Raw genomic sequence first — 26,903 nt, 5'->3', positions numbered from 1 at the left:
AACTCCATCGCTCGGGGCACTGAATGCAGCGCATTCAGCTGGGAATATCGAGAGATAATGCACGTACGCGCCCATAAGCCGCAAAAGGGGCACCGCGACACCGACAATTTTATTGTTTGCGTATACCTACACCCACTAGTCCGTGCTTGATATAATCGCAATAATGTAACCGACGAGACGCTTTATAGACTGTCAATGAGATTTCCAGCTGTGCCCATCCTACGCTTCTGTGTTTAACGACATTACGCGCACGTTGTACGTGAATTGCTTCCACTCGCCGTCGACGACGACGTTGTTTTTACGGCGAAATTTTAACAGCCAGTTGTGCTAGCCGCGCAACTATGGAACCTTGACCAGGACAAAAATGCAGTCCGAAGTCACGTACCACGAAACGAAATTCCAACGTTTGTCTTTGAGCAGAGTTACGAAGGACTCGAACTCGGTGACTGTAATGTAAGAAGTACAGAATGTAGACTACTGAGAAAAAAGTCTTGCGGAATTATGGGAGAGCTTAATTGTCGCATCGTCGCGCATGGCTCAAGCCGTTTGCGAAATCACGGATACCGAGGAGTTTCGCAGACTGTACGCAGGTTTTTTACCGATGATACGTCTTTTATTTTGAAAAAAAGTATTTTAATACCAGTCGAGCAGTGCGATACGTTCGAAGACAGGGTTCAAAGTAAAATTAAATAATTCGTTCGTTATAATGTAAGAATCTCGGAAAATCTTCTGAAGTACGAAAAGAAAATGAATCTCGATTTATTGACACGCGTCAGAGAGAATTGAATGAAAATTCGATATTGAAACACTTGAACGTGAATTCTTCCGAACCGAAGTACCTTTATCGAAGTTATTTGTTCGCTTCTTGACTGTGAAATGAAATAACCAGAACTCGATCTCCGTCAATCCTTCGACTACCGTCAAGTGGGGCATCAGCATTGACCCTATTCGGGTAGCTTTGTCCGGTAAAAAACAAGTCTTCGCATCGTTTACATCGTGTAAACGACGCGGGAAAACAAAGTGTTCAGTGTTGTTTTAATTGATAGTTGAGATAGCTGTATAAGATGTTTATCGTAAATACAAGTGACATCGAAGGTCTTGTTAGTCGGTTGAAATTGGGGATATTAAATGAACTCGAGTGTAAGCGGGGCAAAGTTACTCGGGCTCGAAGTTCAACCGGTTCAAGGAGTTCGAGGATCAAAGATAGCCAACTTCAGCTGTAAAAATACTGCCAAGGAAACTTGTCGCGGGTTCTCAGACTCCTCGAGAATTTCAAAAAGTGAGTCAAAGAAGCTCGGGTTGACGGTAGGCGAAAACTGGCCCAAGGTGGCGAAACCTGTGAGAAAACGAAGAGGGAAACATAAAAGTCAGAGGACGAAATAAATACCGCAGGGAGAAATTCGGTCCGATCGTAACTCGTCGAGGCATAATGTCAACGGTGATAAATATATACTGCGTATAATGCATGTACCGGTGAATTTCATTTCTCGAAAAGTGCGCGGTTGTCTATAACCTCGACGAATACATGTCTGTAAAATCGGAGATATCGAGGAAAGAATAAGAAGATGCGGTACAAACGACCCGGAAAGCCCCATAATTTCGGTATAAAAATACACATTTACACGTGTAAAATGACCCTCCGTACATACCGCATCGTGTGCAGGGCGTGTAAAGTATCACGATTTACAATATTCGATGCGTAGGTACTCCTCGAGTACTCGAAAATTGTCAGTGCCGAAGGTTCCCCCGGTGAAAATTATTTCTACGATTTTCTACGAATTATACCGGAAAATTGGAACATTTCGTGTAAATTTGTAGGAAAAATTGCAAATACGCAAAGTTTCTCGTAAAAACTTGTAAATTTTGATGAAAATTTTTCATCATCTCAGTAAAAAAATTTACCAAGGCAGTAAAATACTTTGAAGAAAATTAACAATTCTTCGTAAAAAACACTACGCACATTTACAATATTGTACGAAGTAACAGGAAATGTTCCAATTCGTTTCTGCTGTAGAAAATTTTAAGATCGGACGATCGTGTGCAAGAATAATTTTTATTCAAGCACGATACGGCGATCGATGAATTATCCGCCTCGGAAAATGAGATCACAGTAATTGATACCGAATAATGTACGTACAGAGTTTTCTGTAACTGCGGACCGTCATTCAAGCGACACGGTTCTACGCGATAGCTGCAGATTAGACGAGATGTGAAAGAACCGTGTGCCTCGAATTCGCTCGTTCGTTAGTCGAGCGAAGCGTGTAGTAGCGCCGTTTGCCGGTTGCCGGTATTAAAATGGGACCCACGTAGGTGAGCCCGGTACGAATGGCCCGTGCATTGTGCGTTATGGATGTGTCGAGTGCGTGGAAGGAGCGAAGAGGAATGAGTGAGTGCGTTATTGAAGAGCTCGTGCATTATACATTGACATACGTAACGTTGTACGGTTGCAGGAATTCTCGAGCAGTAACCACCGGAGTGACCGTCGCGTATAGCTGCCAGTGAGCAGCGACCAGCTGAGAGCAGAAGTAACGAGTTGCGGAGAAGAGAGGACTGGACGTGCGCTTGATGGCTCGTCGTTCCACTCCGCATAGATTGAAGGATAGATAATTCACGTCTTCTCGACGACGCTGCAACGAAAACAGTCCCCGGGGAGGAACGGCTGGGCAGTCCCGACCCTCCTCGAATCGGGATTAACGGGTCTTATCGACCAAGTGCCGAAATGAACGTAGATTCATCGACGGTGAACGACGGGCGGTTGATTACCGATCAAGACTGAATAACATATTTTGAAAAAGAAGATCGTCCGCATGGCGTTGCCGCGAGTTGTCCAAAGTCTGTGATAAAAAGAAAAAGAGACAGCGTAGTTCATTGTGCAGATGTCAGGAGGACGGTGCCGAGAACGTCATCATCAATTTTCTCCGCTTCGTGTGTTTTTTCATCTTTTCATCCTCCGTTGCGAACCGCTTTTGTCCGTTCTTGTCCTCTATTATATCACACGGTGTGTCACGAATGAATAGTGGACGCTGCGGCTTCTTTGACCGATCGCCGATCGCCGAGGTGCTCTAAGAGAGACCAAAGAGTGGACCGCGGAGTGCGCGTCCAGGTGTTCCGGAAGGCGGCACGTCGGAAAAGGACTCGAGGTTTCGACACCGAGCCCCAACGGAAAGGGGAAAGTGAGAAGGGTGAAGGGTGCATTCGCCGAAGGACTCGTCCGATTCGGGGAAGATGGAAAACCACGTGTCGGTGCCGGAGATAAAGCTCAAGGAGTTCGAGGAGGTCTCGAAGCCGACGCGGCGGGTATCGATAAGCGAGCAAAACCTCGGCTTCGACAATTTCGGCTTCGAACATCACCGCAAAGTCAGCGCCTGTTCCGAGCCGAACTCCGAGGGACGAAGAAAGTCCATTCTTCACAGCGGAAGCCACTACGGAAGTTCGGAAAACATCGAGAATGGACGCGCGAACGGAAGGAAGAGGTCCGCTCTCAGTCTGAGCAGCTCGATCAGGAGTAAAACCGAGTACACCGAGGAAATGAAGAGGCGAGTTTGCATTACTGGTATCCGAACGACGTGAATCCGTTTTCCGAAAAGTCCGAACGAAGTTTCAATCCCTGATAAATAACTTTTCGTCAACTCGGTATTACGTATCGTGAATAATTTCCATGCAAACTGGCCGTGCGGTACCGGTGAGGCCATCGCAGCGTTGCGGAGTTGGGTGTGGGCGCGGGTAAAATGACGTGGGATTAGTTTTCATCGGAGCTTCCGGTCGCCCTGGTAAACCAGAGCCGCGTACACGAGATTCTCAATGTCATCGGGATTAAACCGGTTTCGCGCAATTGCTCGTATCGCACATCTATCTCCGCCCGATTCCCATTCTCACCTTTCCTTACGACGCCTAACCGTTTTCATTGCTTTTCCGGAACGCACGCAGATCCTGGCTCTACTCGTTTTGCACGCGATGTCACGGCCACGAGGAAGCGACGCCGTCCTGGGAGCCGCCCGGCTGGAAGCGGGTTTGCCCCCAGCCCTTCTTCCCGACTTACAGGAAATTCGCAAGGATACTCGCGCTCTTCATCCTCGGCCTGATGGTCTGGGGCATATTGTACTGTATAATAGGCAAGGACGCCGCTCCGGGAGGACCCTTCTTCAGTCTAGCTGCCCTCTGCATCGCCGCGCACTTCGGCGGGTGGTTATTCTCCCTGACCACTCTGCCGGCCCTGATCGGGATGCTGATGACCGGCATGATTCTGCAAAATACCGGGCTCATCAGCCTCGCCGATAAATACTCGACCGTCCTGTCCATTCTCCGGTAAGTCAAAGTCCAACGTACCTTACACCGCGACGTACGTACACCCGTTTCCTCGAATATACGCTCTCCGTTTCTCACGCATGAAAGAGAGAAAGAAATCGTCAGTTTGGTAGACGGAATGAATTTTCGGTGAACGCTTAGCAGCGATTACATCTTGAGGTATTAACGCGAGTCAGCGAGCAGGCAAATGCGAACAGGATTATATCTGGAAGCGCGGCTGACTCGGGATTGAGGAAATGTGCTCTCCGCGATACTGCTGCACATCTCGCGAACCAACCGTCTAGAACTCGGCGATGATACGAGCAATGAGGAGATGGCGATTAAAGTGCGGATCCGGTGCAGGAGTAGGTCGAGATAGTTAGGAGTGGAAGGAAAGCGAGCGTGATTCTTTTAAGGACTTTCCTTAGGGTACCTCGCGCTGTGCGGTGTGGGGGGAGGGTGGAGGCGAGCCGGATTTAATTGGGATTACAATTAAACGAATGGGAACTTTCCTCGCTGGTTCAAAGTCCCCTCTTCTTCTCCCAACTTAACCCGCGAGACGAAACGAACAATAGAAAATTCCCGGCGTCGAGTGGTGGCATATTGGTACTCATTTTTAAGGCCGCCCTTTCTCCGACTTCACCCTACCTACCTACCTACAGCACGGCTGACAATTGTGCCAAAAATATACTGCCCGAAGTAGGTGATAATAAAAATGCAGAAGAATGAGATCCGGGCTGACAACGTAGCCTCCCTCTCATAACCTGTGCACCGAGCACGATGTCGAGGAAAAACCTCCGGCACAAGTGCATCGCCGTCTCACTAACGTTAACGAGTTACGAGTACACATCCACCTAGCCCGGGTCACTCTGCGTACGTCGTAACTCGACTCAAAACGTAATATGCAGGGAAGAGAAAAAAAACGTCAAGTGCTGTCAACCTAACCATGTGGTTTGGACAAACCTCGTGGTATCAGTTATTTCTCGCTTAAGCGTCGTTGGGCTAACTATGTGGAAGTATTTGCCTCCAAAGTTTTGTTTATTTTATTTGAAAATATTTCGTTTGCTACTCTGTGCTGTCTGTACTCGAGTCAAAAACATAAAACTGAAACAAATTCGCGACTGTAGTTAAAATACGATAATCGGTTTCTCGATCCGTGGTTATTTCGTGTGACTACTGAAATGTACAATCAGGGGTACAAGAATCTTTAATTGTGTGTATTTCAGAAACCATATCTTTATAATTTCGTTTACCAAAAGTATAGTGTAGCTACTGATGTTTGTTCGTTTGTAGATTCTTGTAGTTATCGTAGCAGCATTCAACGTCACACTGCAATAATTCGCGTTTACGTGTTTTTAGCGTGAATTTAAAAGTTTTTTTTTACGAGGATCCATCCCATTCTTAAGTGAAACTGAATCGATTCATAATTTCTCGTAGAACGATCGCTGTCATCGGAAAGTGCGTTCTTGTGAGCAGAATTTATTTTGATACGTCAAGACAAGCTTTCAGATTGTATTTTGAAAATTATTCGATTATTTATTCGTATGACAATTTATCAATCCTAGCTAATCAGAGCGCATTTCCTACCATCAAGACGATCATATCGCTAGAAATTACGAATTGAATCGATATTTTACGAATGAATGATACGCATTCTCTTGAAAATGCTTAAATCGATCACGTGACACAACGCTGAAAACAAATCAAGGGGGGACTCTAGTGAAATTTCGATAATAACGAGTTTTTTATTTTTGAAATAACTAAAAAAAAATGTGATCAAAAATGCCGTCCAGCAAAATTTAGATTATGGCAGTATGTGTCCTGAAAACGAATTTCAATCTTCTGCGATAGAAGTGTACGCGAAAATAATTTTTGGCAGCGATGTGCTGAAAATTTTCAGCCAAAAGTTCCTTCGTTTCAAAATCGAGAAACTCGACGTTATCGGAATATCACCGGAGTCCCCCCTTAACGGCAGTATTTATTGAATACCATCAGATAGCTGAGGAGCTTCAAACAAGGGGCCGGAAATCGAAATTGCCGTCTCAGTTCCTCATAATTCTGCCCAAACTCTTTACAAAATTGTACGATAAACATAATTCACTTAGCTCAAGTACCAAAATATTTCTCTTAAATACGGGCTTAGTTAGCCAAGCGAAACACTTTCGACTACGTGAGGAGGTTGACTAAACTACGCCATTGGCATCGGCGTATCTGATCTCACGGCGTAGTGCAAGGTGCAAGTGCATTATGTGCTTGTAATAACGTGAAATTGTGTCAAATGTCAAGGTGAATGTTCCAGCCTGTCGTAAGGAATGATGAATAAGGAAAAAAATAAATAAATAAATGGTGTCCTTTGCCTCGTTTAACTTTTGCCGTCAAGCATTAGCCGGGGGTTAATTCAGCGCCAAGTCACGTACGACGCGGTGAGGCTGACTGTAAAAACGCGAAGGCTTCGACCGACGAGATCGTGCGACGAGTGATCCACGTGTTTTCTGTTCTGCCAAATAATCGAGTGCGTCCAAATTTTGATTCCGCGACGGATTTCGTTGCGCTCGACATTTCCATTATCCGTGCATTTTCTGCGATTCTGAGGTGATGAATTTTCTCTAAATGCAGACAATTCGCCGCATGCTCGATCAAATCGGTCCGGGTTTGCAGAATTCAATTTTCGCCACGGCTATTATAGGACTTCCAGTTGCTAAGCAGCTGTTGTAGTCAACTGCGCCGATACGCGATGGCTCGCATAAAACTGACGTCTTGGAAGGTCGACCATAATTTCGCATTAAAAAATAGTGAGGATTTGAAGCGCTTTTGGGAATCCTTTCGACCCGATAAACTAAATCAACTCACCGTTCAGGGTGCGATAAATATTCATTCTGTCCTCGATTCTAGTCCGTGCTCTGCAGGTCGGTGTTCACGAACGATTTTTTATCCGCTGGTTACTCGGGAAAGAGAGAAAGAGAGAGAGAGAGAGAGAGTGGCAACTTTCACGTATAGAGCATATATAATTGAAACTGTGAATAAATTTTTTTCAGTACAAAATTCAGCAGTTGGATTAAGTGTAAACATTAGCACATTTTAATTAATTACTTATGCTTGAGAACTTCATCAGTAATAATTGCAGACTAATTAGGGTCGTAAATTAAAAAAGTGGTCGACGGCACGGGCGCTTAGAACTTTGTTACCTCGTAGATAATTACAAATTAAAAAATTAACAAATTTACAATTTTTAGTACATCGATTTTGATTAAATTAAAAACATGGCAGGTGTACGAAACGTTGTTTCGCAATATAAATTCAAATTTTAAATAGTGTAGAAAATTGCACGACGCAATGTCACATGTTAGCTTATACTCGGAGAAAATACTTGTACCGGAAATTCAATTTGCAGGTAAAGATCTTTGAAAGGCTGGAACGATAAGAAAATATGTTCCAAGATATCGGTTGTAAATCTTTGCCCATCGTAAATTATTGTACCGGCAGGCAAGATAAAAGGTGGAACAAATCCATTAGATAATAAAAACAATATGTCACTTTCGATTTTCGTCCGTAAGCTTCTATCGACGATTTCAAACCGACGACCGTCAAGTATTTTAATACATGTATACAAGAAGTAATTGATGACAAGGGTCCTCGGTCCGTATATCGATTGTTATTTTTTTTTAGATAAACTGGGTAACCAAATTCGGTGCATAAACATGTATGGGTATTCTTACATTTTGTGAAGATTGAAGAGGAATTACGAGTTGGAATTGCTATAAACGGATAGTCACACGTCAGATAAGATTACAGTAATGCCGGTGGAGGTGGGATTCAAGCGAGCGCGAAACAATTCCCTAATTAAATGTCGGGTAGCCAAGAACTGACAATCAGTTTCACGCTAGTAGCTCCATCATTGATCTACACTGATTGAACTAAATGGTACTTAACTTACGCGATTAGATAATACCGAACGATACGCTCCCTCTATTTATATGAGTCATTCCACCCCAAACCGACCGACTTCTGACTCTCACGATCAACGATTTTATTTATTTTTGAATATATTATAGTCTAGAGAATTTAAACTACCGGTTAGATTTTTACTGCTGCCGAAATGAGAAATATTCGATTTTCGAATGGATAGCTTTTAATGAATTTGAATTTTTCCCGTGAATTCTTTGTTAAAAAAGGAAAATTCTGAGACTGAGATAGAAATGGGCAAGCTTTTAGTCCAGAAGCTACAAGCGAAACAAGTAATTAAAAAGTGAGAAAAATCGAATTAAATATAAATTTCACAGTTTTTTTTTCTCACTTTTCAACTACTTGTTTCGCCTGCAGGTTCTGAACCGAAGGCTTGCCCACTTTCATCTCGGTTTCAGAATTTTCGTTTTTTAACGCAGGATTCATGAGAAAAGTTTGAAGCCAATCGATTGGGGCTATTCATTCGAAAATTGAGTTTTCGTGTTTTTGAGACCAATAAAAATGAAACCTTCGGTACCAAAAATCTAAAACCCGGTGATATTTTTTTTTATACAGTCTACACCACACTTGAGAATAAAAAAAAATGTTCGATAATGAGAGTCGTACGTAGGTCGGTTTGGTGTGGAATGCCTCACACGCATGTCCATAAAATAGTGCAGACAGATTGAGATATTACGAAGCAGCTGAATTGCCTCTTTCACGGAGTTGAAAAAAATCGGTTTCGGGCTGTTATGCATAGCGAAAGAAACAGAAGAAGAGGCTTCTTGTTTTCGTTTGAAATGAGAAACAAAGTGAAAACAACGAATATACTCTAATTATTGTCCATACATTGCACTTAACGACCTTAAACGTGTGAGCTCGCAGTGACGCGTTCAAAGTTACTTAACCTAGTTGAATCGGCCGCTGTTGACAATAATTGCCCGTTCTCTTAACAAATTTACATTTCATTTGTTGATCGGTTTCGCGTGACGACGCCCTGTTAACGAGAATATAATAACAATAACGATTAATAACAAGAATAATTCCAACCAACTGCGACTGTATAACGCGTCTGAAAATTATATTTCGAGATGTACGAGGGGTGAGGCGAGGAAAAGTTATTAGCGAGAAAAAGTTGAGGAGAAGAAACTTCGTATTGCCGAGTCCGATAAAAAATCACGAGACCCGAGGCACCGAAACACTGGCAATAAAAACTCGTGACCAATTATTATCGACTATCGTATTGTAATCAAATTTAATAACCGCTTATCGTATCAATCGTAGTTGTAAAATAAGTGCTTGGATTTAATGTACAGATCGAAGACTAAGATGCTGTTTAGCGGTAATATGATCGACGATAAGATTTTATCTTAAAACGATGCTCCGCATCAATCTGAAATTTTGCCGACGTACGTATTTATAACGATCATTTGATCGCAGCGGAATAATTCGACAAGGTATTCACTTTATACAACAAAGGGTCGATTTATATTTTCTCAAGATACTCGTTTTACAAACGAATCGGAATTGAGTTACGCGTTGCGAATGATTGTGAGCAATAACGAAATGACCACTTCTCGGCAGACTTAAATCGCAAGTCAATTGCACGGCTGATTTGAATTTCCGAGTTCCTCCGTTAATTTCGTTTAAGAAAAAAGCGTTTAACGCGTGAACTCAGTAATCATTGCTGGCAAATTACACATATTAGCAACAAGAAATCGCAGCTTTCTTTTTCGAGCAGCAATGAAAACGGATCCTTACGACAGCCGAGACATCCGAATAAAAAGTAGCTAGCTCACTTATTGTCAGTTCGGTAAAATGATTCCGACGAAGCCTCGCCCGCTCTTTCCCAGGAATATACATACCGGATACACGCGCGATAAAATCCTGTTTCTCTTTTTTTCCCGCAGGAAGTTCGCGCTGGTTATAATCCTGACGAGAGCAGGATTAGACCTGGACCCGGAGGCGCTGAAGCGTTTGCGAATCACGGTGCCGAAGATAGGTTTGATACCGTGGGTCGTCGAGGCTGGCGTGATGGCGGTGACGTCCAAGTATTTCATGGGTCTTCCATGGGTGTGGGGACTACTCCTTGGGAGCATAATAGCCGCTGTATCACCGGCGGTGGTCGTTCCCTGCCTCTTCAGGCTCAGAGTAAAAGGATACGGCGTTGCGAAGGTGCGAATATCGAGGATCAATAATTGGAATATAAATATATGTTGTTCTGACCGCCCCCTTCACCTTCCCCCCCTCCCCCCCACCCCTATCTCACTTTTCGCAGGCATTGAAAACCAAAGGCTAATTATCGTACCGAGGAGATGCGGCAATATTTATTCAAATCGTTCGTACCGTATCGCGTCACACAGCGATATTCAGACTCAATGTTGTCCTGAAGACTCCTTCTCATTATGTGTCGGCATTGAAACCAGCGTGTGAATCACATTCGTCTTTCGATGATCGATACGTGATTGGAACGTTCTCGTTATTTTCTCGATTAATGTTCACCGAGGTTTTATCCGTACCTTAGCGACACGGGTTTACAAGGATGTTGCAAAAAAATCGAGTCGATCGAGGTTAACGACAATTTCACGAGTCCCGAGGTAACGAGAGAATTTTGAAAATCATTCGAAACCGAGTGTGTGTCTTTTCTCAAGAATTTTTTCGGCCGGTGAGAACGTGTCGACAAATTTGAAAATTCTAAAAACGTAAAATCGATGTCACCACACGATTAGAAAAAAAAAATATTCCACCAGGTCCATTAAAATTTTTGGGTTGATTTAACCATTTTTTAATATACTACTAAGTGAAAAACAAAAAATACAGAGTACAAATTAAATGTTGATTTGACAATGTAAATGTGGCAACGAGTGTAAAAAATACCCAGTGGAAATTAATTTCAAATATCTCAACTTCTAATAAAGCTATCTAGATTTTTATTTTTAAACCGAAGTTCAAACAATTCCGCATAGAATGGTTGTATTGTCAAAGTGATCAAGTTGAACTAAACAAATAAAAATGAACGTTGAATGGGTTCAAAATCCTTAAAGTCTGCTCGAAGAGTACAAGATTTTCGGAGGGGGGGCGGAGTGAGAATTTCACCCTCATTGCCTGTCAGAGGTTAAATATTTCCCTACGATGAAAATATACCCTGGGTGTGAATTCGACAAAGTTGAGAGTTAATCGCGTTCATTGATCTATTTACCACGGCGGTTAAGCCGACGGCGAGTGCGCAGCGGAATAATTACACCGATGAAAGCTTCAGGGCTGAAATTAATCGCTCCGACTAAGCTTCCATAGGCGTGACCCTAGTTTAGAACTAACCTAACCTAACCTAATCTGGGCCCGACCTAAGCAACGTGACAAATACCAATTGACTCGACTGACCCCTCAACTCCCTCGGCTTCGGTCACGAGACTCTGCTGACGATTCGCTCTTCCCTCCTTCGACGAACGGTCAGTCACGCGGTTCCCCTTCGTTTTTACTCTCACAGGTTCGTTTTGATTCGATTTCGATTTTGATAATGGCTTTTTTAACGTCTCTTTCCTTTCAGGGGATACCAACCCTGGTGATCGCCATCGCTGGCGTGGACGACGCGGCCTCGGTCGCCATCTTTGGAATCATAAAGAGCATCATGTTCTCGAACGACGCGTTGTGGTACCAAATATTGCAGGGACCGATTTCGATCTGCGGTGGTATCGGTTTCGGCATCCTCTGGGGTTTCCTCGCTAAGTATGTACCGGAGAAAAACGACGTGAGTACTGAGATTGGAATTTCCACCCGTCGCTTACAATTAGAATCGTCGGCACGTGGTCCGGCTGGTTAAGGACAACGTGACTGCTCAGCGAGGAATATAACGTGTCGCACACAACCGTCCGCAATGGAGCAGCGGTGTTTTTATTCGATCAATCTCAATGAATGAAATTCAACCGCGTGACAGCCTCGGAGTGTCAAGCCTGAAAAAGAAAGACGAGACAAAAGTGGTATCCGAGTCGATGAAACTGGACGGGGGCGATTTTCTTTAACTCGATACCATCGTTTCGTAAAGATCGACACCCGGTCGCGCAGGAAAACGCGAAACGAGACGTTGTTGTATTTTTCGTGAGAGTAACGCTTCGGCAACGTTTCGATGCCCGACTCGACTTTGATTAGTATCTGGATACAAGGAGAATATTAAAAATAAAAATACTTCGACGTTACGCGAGTCACGTGGACCGGAGAATATTGTTGATACACGCATTACGACCGTCGTCATGTGACAAATTTCATGCCTATCGATGTGTCACGCCAACTCGTTTTACACCCGGTCCGAGAAGTCACATGGCGATGGCGGTGTTAATTGACCACATGCTTACACTTATACGTACATAAAACGAAGATATATATATATATATATATATATATATATATATATATATATATATATTTATGCTGTGAGACTTATATGCACGTAACAACCATGTACTCCAGTTTATCGCATCAGCTTTGTTTATTCGTTTATACTCTTATACACGTCGATCTCTTTTCGGGTATGGGTATCTCAGGCCTACATTTATATCGGCATACTCACGGGGTCTTCTTTTAAACTGACACCAGAAGTCAATTAATTGCTAATCTCGAACGGTTCGCCCGTGACTCGATCTACATCCAACGTTCCATCTCTATGTTGCTCTCCGGTCGTATACAGAGCAAACTTGTAACGCTTAAACGTTTGTGGAAACATTTCGTTTGCCCGGCAAATATTTGCCTTTACAAAATTTTACACCACGTATGTAGGTGTGTACGTGTTTACGGAGATCGGTAGAAAGTGGGGAAATCCTCCCGGTTCATATCTGATTTCACGTATTCATTTCAATATCTATCCTCGGGGATGGTTGCCAAAGACAGGAGGCAATTCGACGTGAAATTTGAATATTGCACCACGCTTTGGACGCCGCGAAACAAATACGGGAAAAGTACCGCGGTCCGTGGTACCTCTGCAGTGAAGTAATTTCCGTTTTCAAGTTCTGAACGAACTGGTAGTATACTCGTCAAATCAGTGGTACATCATTGAGGCTCCAATACCACGAGTGCACGATCCATTATTTATCACATCTTTTAACCAATAGTTGGATATTTATATTCGATACGATGCCCGAAGACGCCGGTGAATCATCATCAAGATAACGCATTTAAAAATAATGATGTCAAAAGCACTAAAAACGTGACTTGCAATTATGTAACACGGTGTTCGCTACTTTGTCGCAAATTTTGGAGCCCTCGAATGTTTGGTTCGCCAATACAGGTATTGGAACTAAGAAAAAGTGGCCTCAACGTGCAGCGTTTTAATTTCGTAATGATTTGATTCGTTATTAATCGGCTCCTACGTATCTTCGTAAACTCGGGTGGGGATGAGCAGGGTATGAGTTTAATTTTAGGGTCGATTGAATGCGGATCGTGCGGTACAAGGGCCGGGATGACTGTACGTATGACTAACAGCTGATTATAGAGCAGGAGCCAATTGATCAGGAATTCGTCGCGTCGTTCCTTCAGAGAAACAGCTATACACAATAATATACATGTATACATGCCGACCGACTGTATATCCCCGCATACGGAATACTAAGATAACTTCAAAGACTAATAGCCTAGAACTTCCTGAGATTTCGCATTACTTCATTAAGAAAAAAAAGAAAGAAACTTGACTATACTTCGCCAAAAATTCTTTACAAAATGACGATAGTTCTAATTCGTGATTCTTTGATTTCACGGTATTATAATTTCTGACGTTATTTTGGTAGAGAATTTTTATCACTAAATTTCTAACAGACGAGTAAAACACGAATCCAAAGTTTTGGAAAAAAAAAAAAAACAAACAAACAGCAGCGCCATGCCGACGAAATCTGTACATTGTTACATCAATCGAGCTCCCCCTTGCAAAAATAGCCTCGAATCCAACGAATGTTGTACCTTAATATCGTACAGTACTGCAGCAGCAGATTTTTTTCTCTCGGTTTGAGTAGCGAGGAATGTTTATTTTTTTTTTCTTTTTACTCACTTTTCATCCGTAGAAACACGCACACGTCCATGTACAATATCACCGTGTACTTGCGGGGGTCTGTAAATGTTGTTCGCCGGAGACGAGGAGCGCGTGGTATAATAAATGAGAAAGGGAATAAGCGATTTCGGGTGAAACATGATAATACACCATCGTATGCGATAAATTTTTGCTGGAAGGTAGGTGCGCAGTTTGGCAAACGGCTTTAACTTGGCTGAATAAAAAACGAAAATAGTAACAGGGACTAGGGGAAAAAATAAAAAAAAAAAATAACAACAGAGAGAACAGAAACTCCGAGGGTAAATGGAAAAGAAAAAGAAAAATACTCTGAAAACTCCGCCGACTCGAGCCGCTCTATTCGATTTTAGTGGGCGCGTGCGCTTGCCGAAAGAATTTACCATAAAAAGCAATAATGCCGGGGAATTCCTCACAATATAAGGTGGCAGCAGTCAATCTCTACGGGCAATAACGGCGGGCCGACCGACGCGTCTCTCCTTTCTCTCTCTTCCTCTTCTTCGACTTTTCTATGGTTCCGGGAACGCAGCGGGAAAATTAAACTGACTGGTTGGACTCCGCGGCTCGACGAACGGAAACCGAATAAATAAAATTCGGCAACAGGCTGACGCCGGAATCCTCTTTACTCGTTACTTCGTTCTTTGGATCCTCGGTTATTCAACTTCCGTTTCGAATCTGTTACGCGCTGTAGCCCGGATTTTTCAACGATCGCGTGATCAGGTCTCGTCGATTTTTAGTATAACGGGAATCTTCGAAGAGACTCTGACGGATCGGAAATTAATCAATCGTAAGCGTCGTTCTTAAGTTTCTAAATGATTTTCAGATTTAACGATTTCACGAATCAAAATACACTGTTGTAATGTTAATTTACCGTAATAAAAAATAAATCGCCACGTATCGTTACTCTCGATTTTCAATTTCAGTTCACGTTAAACCAAAGATTCAATGTCGGATATTCGGTAGTACATTAAATTCTATCATACATACGATTCGTCGCTTCGCAAGGTCAACAGTTTCCACTATCAAACCCCCTTGTAAAGCTGAGGTTTCTGTTATTATAACAGACGTATATAATTTGGAGAAAATCCTTGTTATTCATCCTAGAAACGACTTTATTTCATCTCTCAGAGACCGCCGGAGTAATTAATAGACTCAATTAATTCACCTGCCGAGTGATGATAATCGAAAATTTCAAACACAGATGTGAAGTCTTTCAGCTTCTTCAGAAAATAAAAAAAACCAAAGGAAAGTAAATAAATTCAAAATAAAGAACACAAGTGTTGATAAATTAACAATTAATTTCGTTTCTTTTAATTCCTGTACGCATAGTGAATTTTTTCTTCTCACAGATCTATTCTTCTCATACTTTTCTATACGTGTGCAACGTCGAATTTTTCGAATTATCTCCCCAGTTTCATATATTGCACAATCCTGAGGCTGCAGGGCTGCATTTTACCGCAGCGACACCCGCAGTGCTTCAGGCGCGATTGCAAGTTTTTTGCCGAAACGAGAGAGAAAAACCATTACAACTGTAATTACATGTTAGAAATAACCAACGTAAATTTCCTATAATTTAGCGTTCCGTTTTCTCTGTGCACAAGAGGTACGTAAAGGGCTTTAATTTTGGTGAAAATTTTAATTGCTTCGGCGTATCGACGGCCGTGAATAACCGAGAAATCCGAAATTTGCAATAAAGAGGGCGATTCTTTGATCGCTGGACATTCGTGGCTATAAATATGTATGGGTGTAAAATTGAGGGAGAAAAAATTGGATCAAATGAAATACGAATATCGTGGGTATAATAATATTCCAATTTCAAAGGAAATTTTATGTAATTGAGTTTCGTTTTACTCGCTGTTAAAAATAATGCGCTTCGTTGTACAGAAAAAACGTCGGTGGAAAAATTTTTTCAAACTTTAAGTAGTGCAGCTGAATCATTTTTTATTTTTGAATTGAACCAAGGAAAAAAAATATTTACTCATCATTATCAATGATACTGACGTAACGTGAGGATGATCGATTCAATAGAGAAACTATGCTCAATAATTGTTGCGTTAAACAGCTTCGCTTCGTCTTCAAATATACATCTTGTCAAATGGGATTCGATTCTACCGAAATCAGTTCCACAGAGCAAATATTCTACAGACTCGTTTTTACAGAAACATTTTTCTACAGGATATTTTCCCACAGAAACGAATTTGAAATTCACACCAGAACTAAACCTGCATGAATTATTCTATAGAAGAATTGTTCTACAGAATATTTTTCTGGATAATAAATCATGCAGGATTATTTCCGATGCGAATCTCGAATTCCTTTCTGTAGGAAAATATTTCTGTACAACCGATTTGGTACAACATATTCTGTGCAACATTTACGCTGATACAAGTTCATCAGAGAGCCGGATTTTAGATTCGCAAATCATCCGAAAGACCATTTTTTATTCATTTTAATCGAATGGCGGACGAGAATTATTCCAGAATATTGTTTCTGAAAATATCTGTACGAATCAGAATAAGGAACCTTAACGCAGTTTCGAAAAAAGTATAAATCGTTTCTTAGCTATGAATATACGATTTGATTATAAGATTTATCATTGGGAAATTTTAGCAGATAACGATGGCACGCACGTAGTTTCGAACTCGTGATTTGACAGTATAAAGAAGATATTAACAAGCCAATTAAAAACAATCAAAATCGTACCTAAGATATTGCGCAATTATAAATAATCTTTTTATGAATTACAATTTACAATCGTGACTTTCAACGCAGCGATAATCTGCTGACAAAGTAAACGGGCCTGTCAATATTTCCATCGCTTCCCTTTTTTCTCTCCTCTTCCTGACTAATTACCAACGGAGTTAATGTCGCATCGGCATTATGTTATTTCAGGGGATTACGAGCTTTCCGTCACTCGTGACCGAAGTGCTAATAGGAATAATCCAAAGAGATTAAAGCGCACTGCTGCAGGTAATTGCAAGTGTACCCAATGATTAAAATATAATGAAAAAAAAAAAACAAAAAGTTCGAAGCATCACGAGTCCGAAACATCACGGTTCAAAAATAAACCCGCACATTATTATCCCCGGATTGTATAAATTTATTGCACGTTATGTTAACGGCACATAGATAAGGATCTCTCGGATACAATTGACGCTTATTTTGCCTCGCCAAGTTCGTTCCGTTGGAAAAAAAGGGGGACGTAAAAATTTGAAAAACTGCAGAAAGGAATATTTTTGAAATGATTTTTGATCAAAAAAGTGAACGCGAATCGAAAATGATAAATTTATGCCGTATAATGCACGCGTTGCGGTAAGTGGATGCAATACATACCAACCTTGAGAGTTAAATTGAGAGGAAACTAGAATATTCCACGCGCCCACAACGATTTCGCGGCTAACCTCACGACCAACTCCGGAGCAACAATCAATAATTGGACGAGTACCTCGCGGCTGGAATCCCGGCTAAACTGATCGTGGGCCGAAATTTGTCTAATCGTGAGTGCATCTATTCACCGGGATACCCATAACCGCTTCGAGTATCCTACGGGTAAAGCATCCACGTGGGATAGATTAGGAACTGCTTATCACCCGGCTCTATATAAACATCATAGATCTATACCGCATTATTTATGCAAGCTAACGAGCGCAAATTGGATCATTAGCATTTGGATGATAAAAAAAAACCTTGCGAAATGCCAATTCGGGCATATTTTGAAGGCCGAAATCGAGGCTAAATAGTTTCGCGATCGGGAATCCGGAGAGAAGACAATCTCGATTAAAAAGCTGGCAGGAAAAAAAAAAAAAAAACTGAAGCCAAACAATTTTTTAACACGCAAATCGGTCTAATTATTTCTTATCGATGGCAAGTCGTCGGAAAATTCTAGTGAACAGAGTTTAAAGGATTTTTCAACATTTTCAATAATTCTCGAAAGTTTGAAATCAAAAAATTTCTATACACCGAAAATTCGGTCACCCCTGACAGATTTTACAGCTAGAACGGGACTTGGACCGCGAAAAATTCCAGCAGACTTAAAAAGCTGCCTCGAAAGTTGAAGCGTAAGAGAATTTTTCGGGAGTGAAATTTTTTGAAAATAATCATTTTCAGCCGCGTAATCCCCGAGCTAATTGAACGCGGTTTAATCCCGCGGGAGTCGATAAGCCTCCCTTTCCTTTCTTGCCGAACTCCCCGAGCTCTCCAGGTTCATCGAGTAGCTCGGTTATCTGTTCGAGGGTCGCGATTGCCGCGGCCGAATCGGTGCCCCAGGGATATTTCGGGGCGGCGAGGCGAGGCATAAAAGTGACGAACTTTTCGTCTCTGCTCTGCAAAGGGTTACGTAGCTAATCTTCGTTACACACCAGCTGGGTATCGGAGCTGTCGAAAGTGTTACGAGGACCACGCCTGTAATTTATGGGGGGGATTACTTTTCTCTCGCTTCTGTCCGCACACGAAGTAGAAGATATTCTTCAACCAAAAAAATAGATTTCGTCGAAGTCCATTCGCTTGAATCTAGTACCCCTTATTTGTTCCGAGAACGATGACTTCGATCTAGTTGTGCAGTTTGTTACTATTCGTCTTTGATGTATGTTTTTATACTGGTTCAATGATGAAGCGAAGTCGCATTTTCTCTCAAATCAAGCAATATTCGAGACGTTACTGTAACGATATAGATCTTACTATAATTACCTATAGTAAATTAAATTTGCCTCAATGTGTCAAGATAAGGGAATAAATGGATCTCTTTTTTTACGCAATCGCCCTGAAAGACGTCAAAATAATTCAGATCACGAGAAATCGCTGATTGTGAACTGGAAACGATCTCTATACGAATGAATCGTAACCGCGCATACACGCGTACCAACGATATAAATATAATATGGATGAATGTTATGACGCAGCATAGATAAGCCGCGGTATTGCATCGTTGCGTGATATATAGCCCGTGCCAGACTAGCTTTATGCCTGTATGGATATAACATAAACACAGGTGAACGCACCTACAACGTCTATTCGTTTTACACATCAATACGTACAAGTAAGTGCAACGCATGATGTTTCAGGTGCGTGTAACAAACGTACGTGCGACATATCTATGACCATATGCGGGTATATTATTGTGCAGAGATACCTGAGCTAATATTTCGCGAAATATTTGCCTCGTGGCGATATTTCTTCCCGGCGATCGTTTCACACCTGCAGTAGAATACACAGGCATCTAACCCGGCGGAGTTTTATATGAAACAGAACGCATCCTGCACACACACACACATTAGTCGCGAATGAAATGTGTCCAACGGCCTTTCGCAATATATCGCGATGCGGTCCTCGCAATATTCGCTGGCTTAAGAGTCGAGGTCCTGCAGGTACACAGCTGAACGTTATCCTGTAGGTATAACCCCGGCGTTACATTTGTCCGAACCTCGTACCGAGTACTTTTCGATTCTGTTTCCGAAAATGAAAAAACAATAGCTGCCTAAATAAATATACACCGTACATGTATTAATTTTCCTACCGTATTCGGTCTTACTGCAGAGGCGATTCACAGACGCGTAGCTTTACTGCAACTGAAACAAAATCAATCGAAATTTACTGTTTGAATAATTGGGAATGAGAAATTGCGCGTGCAAATATATTCGGTGAGAGATTGCGCGGGTGGTCACAACTTTTTCGGGATATAAAATTCCATCGCATTTCCACGTTTTCTACGATCTGAAATCTAGTTTTCCCTGACGCTTTCCCAGTTCTAGTAAATTACTAAAATTTCTCTTCTCGACGAAAAGAAGTAAACTTGTTACCTCAAATAATCATTTCTGATTCTCGTGATAAAAAACTTATAATTTCAGTTTGATCCATGACCAAATTAAAAATCCCCTGACATTTTCCGGTTTTTCAGGTGTGTGACCATCGTCTTATGGTTGAAAACATTCTCTTTTGTACAACAGTATTTCTTTTTGATCATTGTTGTCATTGTTATTATTTATTGTCATCGTCACGCACGCGATTATTGATCACTTTGTTTCGTATTACAGCCCTACATGGTGCCGCTGAGAATCTTGATGCTTCTCGGCGGCGGTCTAATCGCCGTATTGGGAAGCGAGGCTATCGAACTCGGTGGTGCCGGACCTTTAGGCGTCGTCGCAGCAGCTTTCGTTAGTTGCTACTTCTGGCAAAAGGACGGATGGGAGGTCGAGGACGTGAGTGAATCACCTCTATATGCGATATCTCTAGTATTAATAACCGTGTCCGATGGTGTGAGCAATTCGCTTGTAACAAATTTTTCGGCGATCGGAAAAACAAAATTTGGCTACAGTTGATCGAATTTTAAAATCATTGCATTCGACCTACCAAAGCTAAAATAAAGTTTTCTCTTCTTTTCACGGAACGATGCGCCGATGATGTTACCTCAGCAAACTGAATGACGATGTTGCAAAACTCGAGTAAAAACAACCACCGTGTGCATATCTACCAGATAAACGAGATTGAGAAATTCAACGATAATCAGAGTTTTTCTCCGAGTTTTATTTCTTTACTTTATTTTATTTTTTTTTACTATTTTTCTACTCGTTTTACCCTTCCCGAGATTAAATTACACCGCTGCGCTCGTACGGAAGAGCTGAGAGGTGAGAAAAAAAATCGCCAATATTTTTTGGTTCGGAATACCAATCGTTTAATCACGACGCAATCAGCGGCTCTTCGAGGAAGAACCTTCCGAAGTAGCCTGTAACAGGTTTATAGTTTTTCTATCGAATTGCTACGGAACTTGTTGGGGTCACGGCGAACCCGAATTAGACGATCAGCGATGGGCTAATCTTTGCAGGATGAGGGAAAAATGGGAAAAATGGGGAAAACGGTGCAGAGGGGGGGAGGGGCGTCGTGATCGATGCGAGGCCGAAAAGCGATATAAGGTAGAAAAGGTATTCCGTGCGGAAATTCGCCGCGAAGATGCGATCGACTGTTGTGCTTGTCGGCTTTGTTGCGATTACACATAACTAAATACCTAGAGGTGTAGTGCGGAATGTGAAGTTTAATAAATAAATTTCATGGTTGAGGTAAAATTAATGAGAATAATAATAATTAATAAAATAATGACCATAATAATAATAGTAATAATAATGATGATGATGATAAATAGTTAGTCTATCAGGGAGAAATTTTTGATAACCAAAAGGGGGGAGAAAATTAATTAAAGTATTTAAAAAAAGGGGGCTGATTTGGAGGTGAGTAATAATTGCTACGGGGAGGACAATGGTGGAGAAATATAAGATTAAGAGAAATGAGGAGGAGGGAGAATAGGAGAAAGTACCTACTTAAAGAGGCGAGAGAAGAAAATCGACTTAATATACCTTATATATATATATATATACTTACATAAACTGCCGTCGTTGGCGCGGCGAATTATTAAATTAATAAACTCATCCGTTATTTACTACACACATATATATGTATACGTATATACATACGTATAACACAATATACATAGGTGCGTATATATACGTATACTATACATATATATTAGTGCCGAGGCTGGCGGAAAAACTTTTTAATCAACCAAGTTGGGGCCGATAAGGTTAATGAAGTGGATCGAGAGCAGACCCCCCCCCCTTAAAAACAAAATAAAATAATAAATAAAAAAAAAAAAAAAAAAAAACACGGAGAAGTAAAAAAGACCAACGTACCATTAAAACTGCACTTTACGCTACTTTCCTCATCTGCATCGGTTTGATATACTCACTCACGTATAATCTACCTGAACAATTACAGACGAGGTGAAATTTTTCCTCATGCAGTGTTATTCACGTTCCAAAGTGTTAAATTGCACGGGTGGTCGTCTGACGATTACACTGGTCTGCAAAAAAACAACTTTTTTTTCCTCCTTCTTGTTATTATGTGTAGTTATAATAGATTTGAGGCTCTTGAAAGGAAATTTATTGAACATTCCTGAAACAATAAATAATAAATCCCTTATACTCAAATTGCTCCAATTGTTATCATATTTTTTTTTTTTAAATCCTAAAAATAGGTATGATTTTAGACCGTCCAAGCTGCCCCCCCCCCCCCCCCCCTTAATAAGACGCTATTTTTGTTTACAAATTATAATTAATCACTAAGGATAACAAAAAGGTTCATAAAAAAAAAATCTTATAGTTGAAAAATTTTAATATTGAAATCGTCAGAAAATCTATATACTGGTATAATTCGAATTATTTTCCAGTTAAACGATAACTTTCTTTCTCTTTCGACAAGTTAGAACTGGTTCTGTGTGTACGGATACTATTTAAATAGACTGAAGTAGTGTTAAAGCAAAAACCAAACGCAACAAATACTAAACTTCAAGCGATAAAAAAAAATGTATATTACGTAATATATACGTGACAGGAAAAAATGGAAAGCAGATACAGATTCGGCACGTCAAAACCTCGATACCTGTAATATTTTTATTTGAAGGAGGCGTTCGTTGCAGAACTGCGTTGTCGAATATCGCGTGTATTGCACCGTGTATAATCAATTGCTGTATAAGGCACTATAGGTATGGCGCAGGTCCGTTCGTGGCGAGAGCGAAATCGTAATTGAGATGGGTAAATACGCAAGGGAAATCCCAACCGTCAATTCGGAGCAGAGGTTTCATCGCGCCATTACCTATTCGTACCTTGTTCTACATACCTACACGTGTCCACGGAAGTGTGTAATTTGGCGAACGCGGTGCACGGCTGCTACGGCTCGATGTGTGTGCTCGACGTTTCGCAAATTTGCGGGCTCGCATTAGTTTCGATTACAATCAGAAGGAATCTCGTAGCGAAATTCATAACGCTCAGGCGCTTGGTCCAACAGAGATACCGGAAACAACGCCGCGAGATGAGAAAAATAATTAAAAAAAACTCGGAAATACGTAGGTGACTGAAAGTTTGAAAATCTGTTGAACTTCGATGACAACTATAGGCTGCTTGTTGCCAAATTTGAATCCCGCTGTGATCAAATTTTCGAATTTAGAAGGGTGAAAGCTGGAATAATCCGTTTAAAATGAAACTTGAAATTCAATTTTCTCGGGAATAATTTTACACTCGATATTCTCCTCTGCGGGATTCTCTCTCGGTATGTAAACCCTCAATTTTGCGTACATAGTTAGCGAACCCGAAAGTATCGCTGAAAGCGTACGAACACCGTCGCAAGGTTGAAAAATCAATTTGTAAACTGACAATTATATTACAGGGAAAACGTAATACTAGCACTTTTCCGTCTGTTATTACAGGCATTGCCTTACAGCGCAAGCACGATTTTCACGGCTAGTCTAATGAAGGATAAACAAGTGTAACAACAGAGTTTCCCAAAGTTTGGAACCGGGCTTTCGTGATTTACAATTAACGTTTATCTGAATAATGCGCAACCGAACTGATCCAAGCAACAATATATCTGACAACTAATTGTCATCGATATACGGGTCTGACTAATCTTATCTATCCTAAACATCAAATACATTGTCTACTCCTAATCTACCGAAAAAGAAACGTATCTTCGGCAATTGTCTCAACTCTAAAACATCATCTTGAATTTTTTCATATCTCTTATTCAACTGCTCAATTATTTATAAATATTTAAAGTGATTTTGAATAGGATCTTTTTTAAAATTTTCATAAAAATTCTCAGCAACTGGATTTTATATTCCAAACATTTCACGATCGTGCCACGATGGACGGATTTTTCCCATTTTTGTCAGCACTTTTAATTTTTTGATCAACTAAAACGTTGTTTGAACGGTCCGAAATCTCTCGAAAAATTCTCAAAATTTCTATTATTCATTTGGAACATTTCAAGATCGATTCCGTTATGGAGCGATTTTTCTCTATTTCTTTGTCAAATTCAACTTTTTTTTATCGACTCCATAACGAAACCGGTCTCGAGATGTTCCAAGTGAAAAATCAAAATTTTCATAGTTTTTGGAAGTTTATACATAAACGTTTAAACGATATTTTAGTTGATAAAAAAAAAACTAGGTGCTGAAAAAAAAAAATAGAAATAAAATTTGCCCGTTATTGACTCGCTCTCGAAATTTTCGGAAAAAACAGAGTTTTCGAGAGTTTTAAAAAGATCCTTTTCAAAACCGCTCTCAATGTTTATAAATAAAGACTGTTTCAGAGCTGTAACAATTGTAGAAAAATTTCTAAACGAAATGAAAAATGGTGAGGGTTTCACGCGGAATTCCCCATATCATACACCCGTCACTCGACTTGAGCGTTTCCATGCCACGCGACAATAAATTCTTAACGAAACGCGCGTTCGTGTGTTCGCAGAATCCAGTTGCAACGGCCTTCGAGATATTCTGGATGATATTCGAGCCGATCCTCTTCGGTATAACGGGCACCCAAATAAAGATAAACGAATTGAACGGCACGACGGTCTACCTGGGAATCGGTGTTCTGGTGGCGGGCATAGTGATCCGCATCCTGGTGACGCTGGTCGTCTCGATCGGCTCGAACCTGAACATGAAGGAAAAGGTGTTCGTGTCCCTGTCCCTGATGGCAAAGGCGACGGTTCAGGCGGCGCTGGGCCCGACGCCGCTCGAGCAAGTTTCCGCCGACGACGCCGAGCAGACGGAATACGGAGAGACCGTCCTGATGCTCTGCATCCTGTCGATCCTGATAACGGCGCCGATCGGCGCGATCATTATAACCCTTACAGGTCCCAGGCTTCTTACAAAGACGCGAGCAGCCGAGCAGCCCGAGGAGTGGAACAGGATACGACGCCCCTCGATGCGAGATATATCGATAATAAACGAGGAGATCGACATGGAGGAGGAGGACGCCGCCGAGGAGACGAAACCCTGACGGGCGACGACTCTCTCACCGAATACGATTCGAAGGAAGAAGCTCGCGGAGGGCCTTGTTCGAGAATATACCTGTAACGAGTTTGTCGGCGCATCCGTAAAGCATTGGGAGAGTTAAAAGGGGAAGCTGAAACTCTCGCTGATCGTTCCCCTTTTAAATCGTCATTCTCCGCATTATTACCTAACCACGTGACCGTGTACGTTTAACCGCCGCCGTTGTTAAACTCGTCAAATTATCATTCTCTGCAGTATTTATCGTCACCGCGACGTCGTCGTTGTATCGTTATTGTCGTAGCTTTAAGCTGCGTCCGTCGGATCGCATCAGGCTTTTGTTCCTCGACTCGATTCGTCGGCGTTTTTACATTTTCCACGACGAAGATGAGCTGCCGTAACTCTTCTCGTCGTTGCCTTAAAACACTTCGAGGGATCCGGGACTGTGTTTAGAAGTTCGGGATGTTTCCGGGTGCGATTAAGCTTTTCTCGGTTGCACACTTCATGCGTAATAATAGCGAATAATTATTACATCACATCAGCGTGTACACAGCGATTAGTACGTTTGATATATCATACATTTCACTCGTTAAAGTGATCAAAAAAACTTTATCCGTAACATCGGAGTCAATGAAACAAATATTTGGAATCATAATATTCACTTGTAATGTTAGAGCGAATTTTTGACCGCATGTATGCGAGCAAAGGGAATTTGTACCTGTGGCTCGTATAACATTCCCAGCTAATTTTCGACTTACGGAATGTATTCACGCAAACTGCTGACAAACGGTTAAATTGTCTGCAAGTTCGAAAAATCAATTTTTCAAATTATTTTCCTTCCATTATGGAAACTGTCTAAAATTACTCAATATCATATCAGCTTGTTTTAAACATACGTAAATTATCACCGTTTCAGGATAAGTTACTAATAAGAATATGAAAAATAAGAATAATAATAATAACACTGATAAAAATAAAAAATAATACGCAGGTACGTAAAATTTTGAACAGTTTGGCAGCTCGTTACAGGTAGGTGCTCAACTGCGTAAAACAAACGGTTGTATATATTCGAGTGCAGATTTGCGATCGATAATTGTATAACTTACTTCTGACGTATTTACGTGAACATTCATGTTATACCTTATTGTTCGCACAGGTATTAATTAGTAGCGTTACAGACGTTCCCAAGCATGTTTGTTTCTCAAGCGACATGCGTTTGTATTACAACCTATGTACATATATACGTAACGTACACTCCTCCCTTACACGGAGGTTGATGTATGTAGCTTTAGATTATTTTCTTTTCCCTCCTACTTCGTAGCCTATATGATTTACAGCGCGTAGAATAGAAATTAAAGTAGGGTATACGCACTCCATCAACTTGACGAATAATCGTCTAACAAAACTATACGGTATAATTATCGTTAAACGAATAAAGGTACGTTATGATTACACGTATTTTTCAATTGAATTGTGTTGAAACGAATGAATAATACGAGGAGCAATCGTCAAACCTGTGAAAACGATTGTGCGCAAGTAAGAAATTTTTGACTGAAATAATATGAGAACCCTATTCTAATATAATTTCATCATGATTTTAACCCAGAATTTGTGTTAGTTCGTTAGTACGGATTGTATGTATTTATATTATTATTGTTCCGATATATTCATCAAATTGTAGAAAAGTACACGCGTGTGTATTCTACTATTCATAATATCACTTGGGCTGGAAAGTTACGTCGAAGTTGAACTTGACCGTTCGAAAAGGGGAAAAGGTAAAGATATACACACACACACACACACACACACACAAATATGAGC

At 41.2% G+C, this 26,903-nt stretch overlaps 1 protein-coding gene and 1 long non-coding RNA gene across 4 annotated transcripts in view; one reads left to right on the top strand and one right to left on the bottom strand.

The window, feature by feature from the left end:
• Positions 1-19,840, bottom strand: part of LOC124298241 (uncharacterized) — a 38,023-nt gene extending 18,183 nt beyond the window's left edge. Inside the window, exon 1 of the long non-coding RNA XR_006906760.1 lies at positions 19,785-19,840. This is a non-coding gene — a long non-coding RNA (uncharacterized LOC124298241). The remainder of the gene's footprint in view (positions 1-19,784) is intronic.
• The window catches only part of LOC124298229 (neuroligin-1-like), a 72,748-nt gene extending 45,845 nt beyond the window's left edge, over positions 1-26,903 (top strand). For all 3 annotated transcript variants that reach the window (XM_046749967.1, XM_046749968.1, XM_046749965.1), the window contains 4 exons: positions 10,137-10,401; positions 11,774-11,974; positions 20,302-20,466; positions 24,559-26,903. In XM_046749967.1, coding sequence (XP_046605923.1) covers positions 10,137-10,401; positions 11,774-11,974; positions 20,302-20,466; positions 24,559-25,092 — 1,165 coding nt within the window. In that variant the 3' untranslated portion in view covers positions 25,093-26,903. The remainder of the gene's footprint in view (positions 1-10,136; positions 10,402-11,773; positions 11,975-20,301; positions 20,467-24,558) is intronic.

The sequence above is a fragment of the Neodiprion virginianus genome, chromosome 2 (genome assembly GCF_021901495.1).
Source record: "Neodiprion virginianus isolate iyNeoVirg1 chromosome 2, iyNeoVirg1.1, whole genome shotgun sequence".
Taxonomy (NCBI): domain Eukaryota; kingdom Metazoa; phylum Arthropoda; class Insecta; order Hymenoptera; family Diprionidae; genus Neodiprion; species Neodiprion virginianus.
Note: the sequence above shows the minus strand (reverse complement) of the source record. Positions and strands in the feature narration are given on the sequence as shown.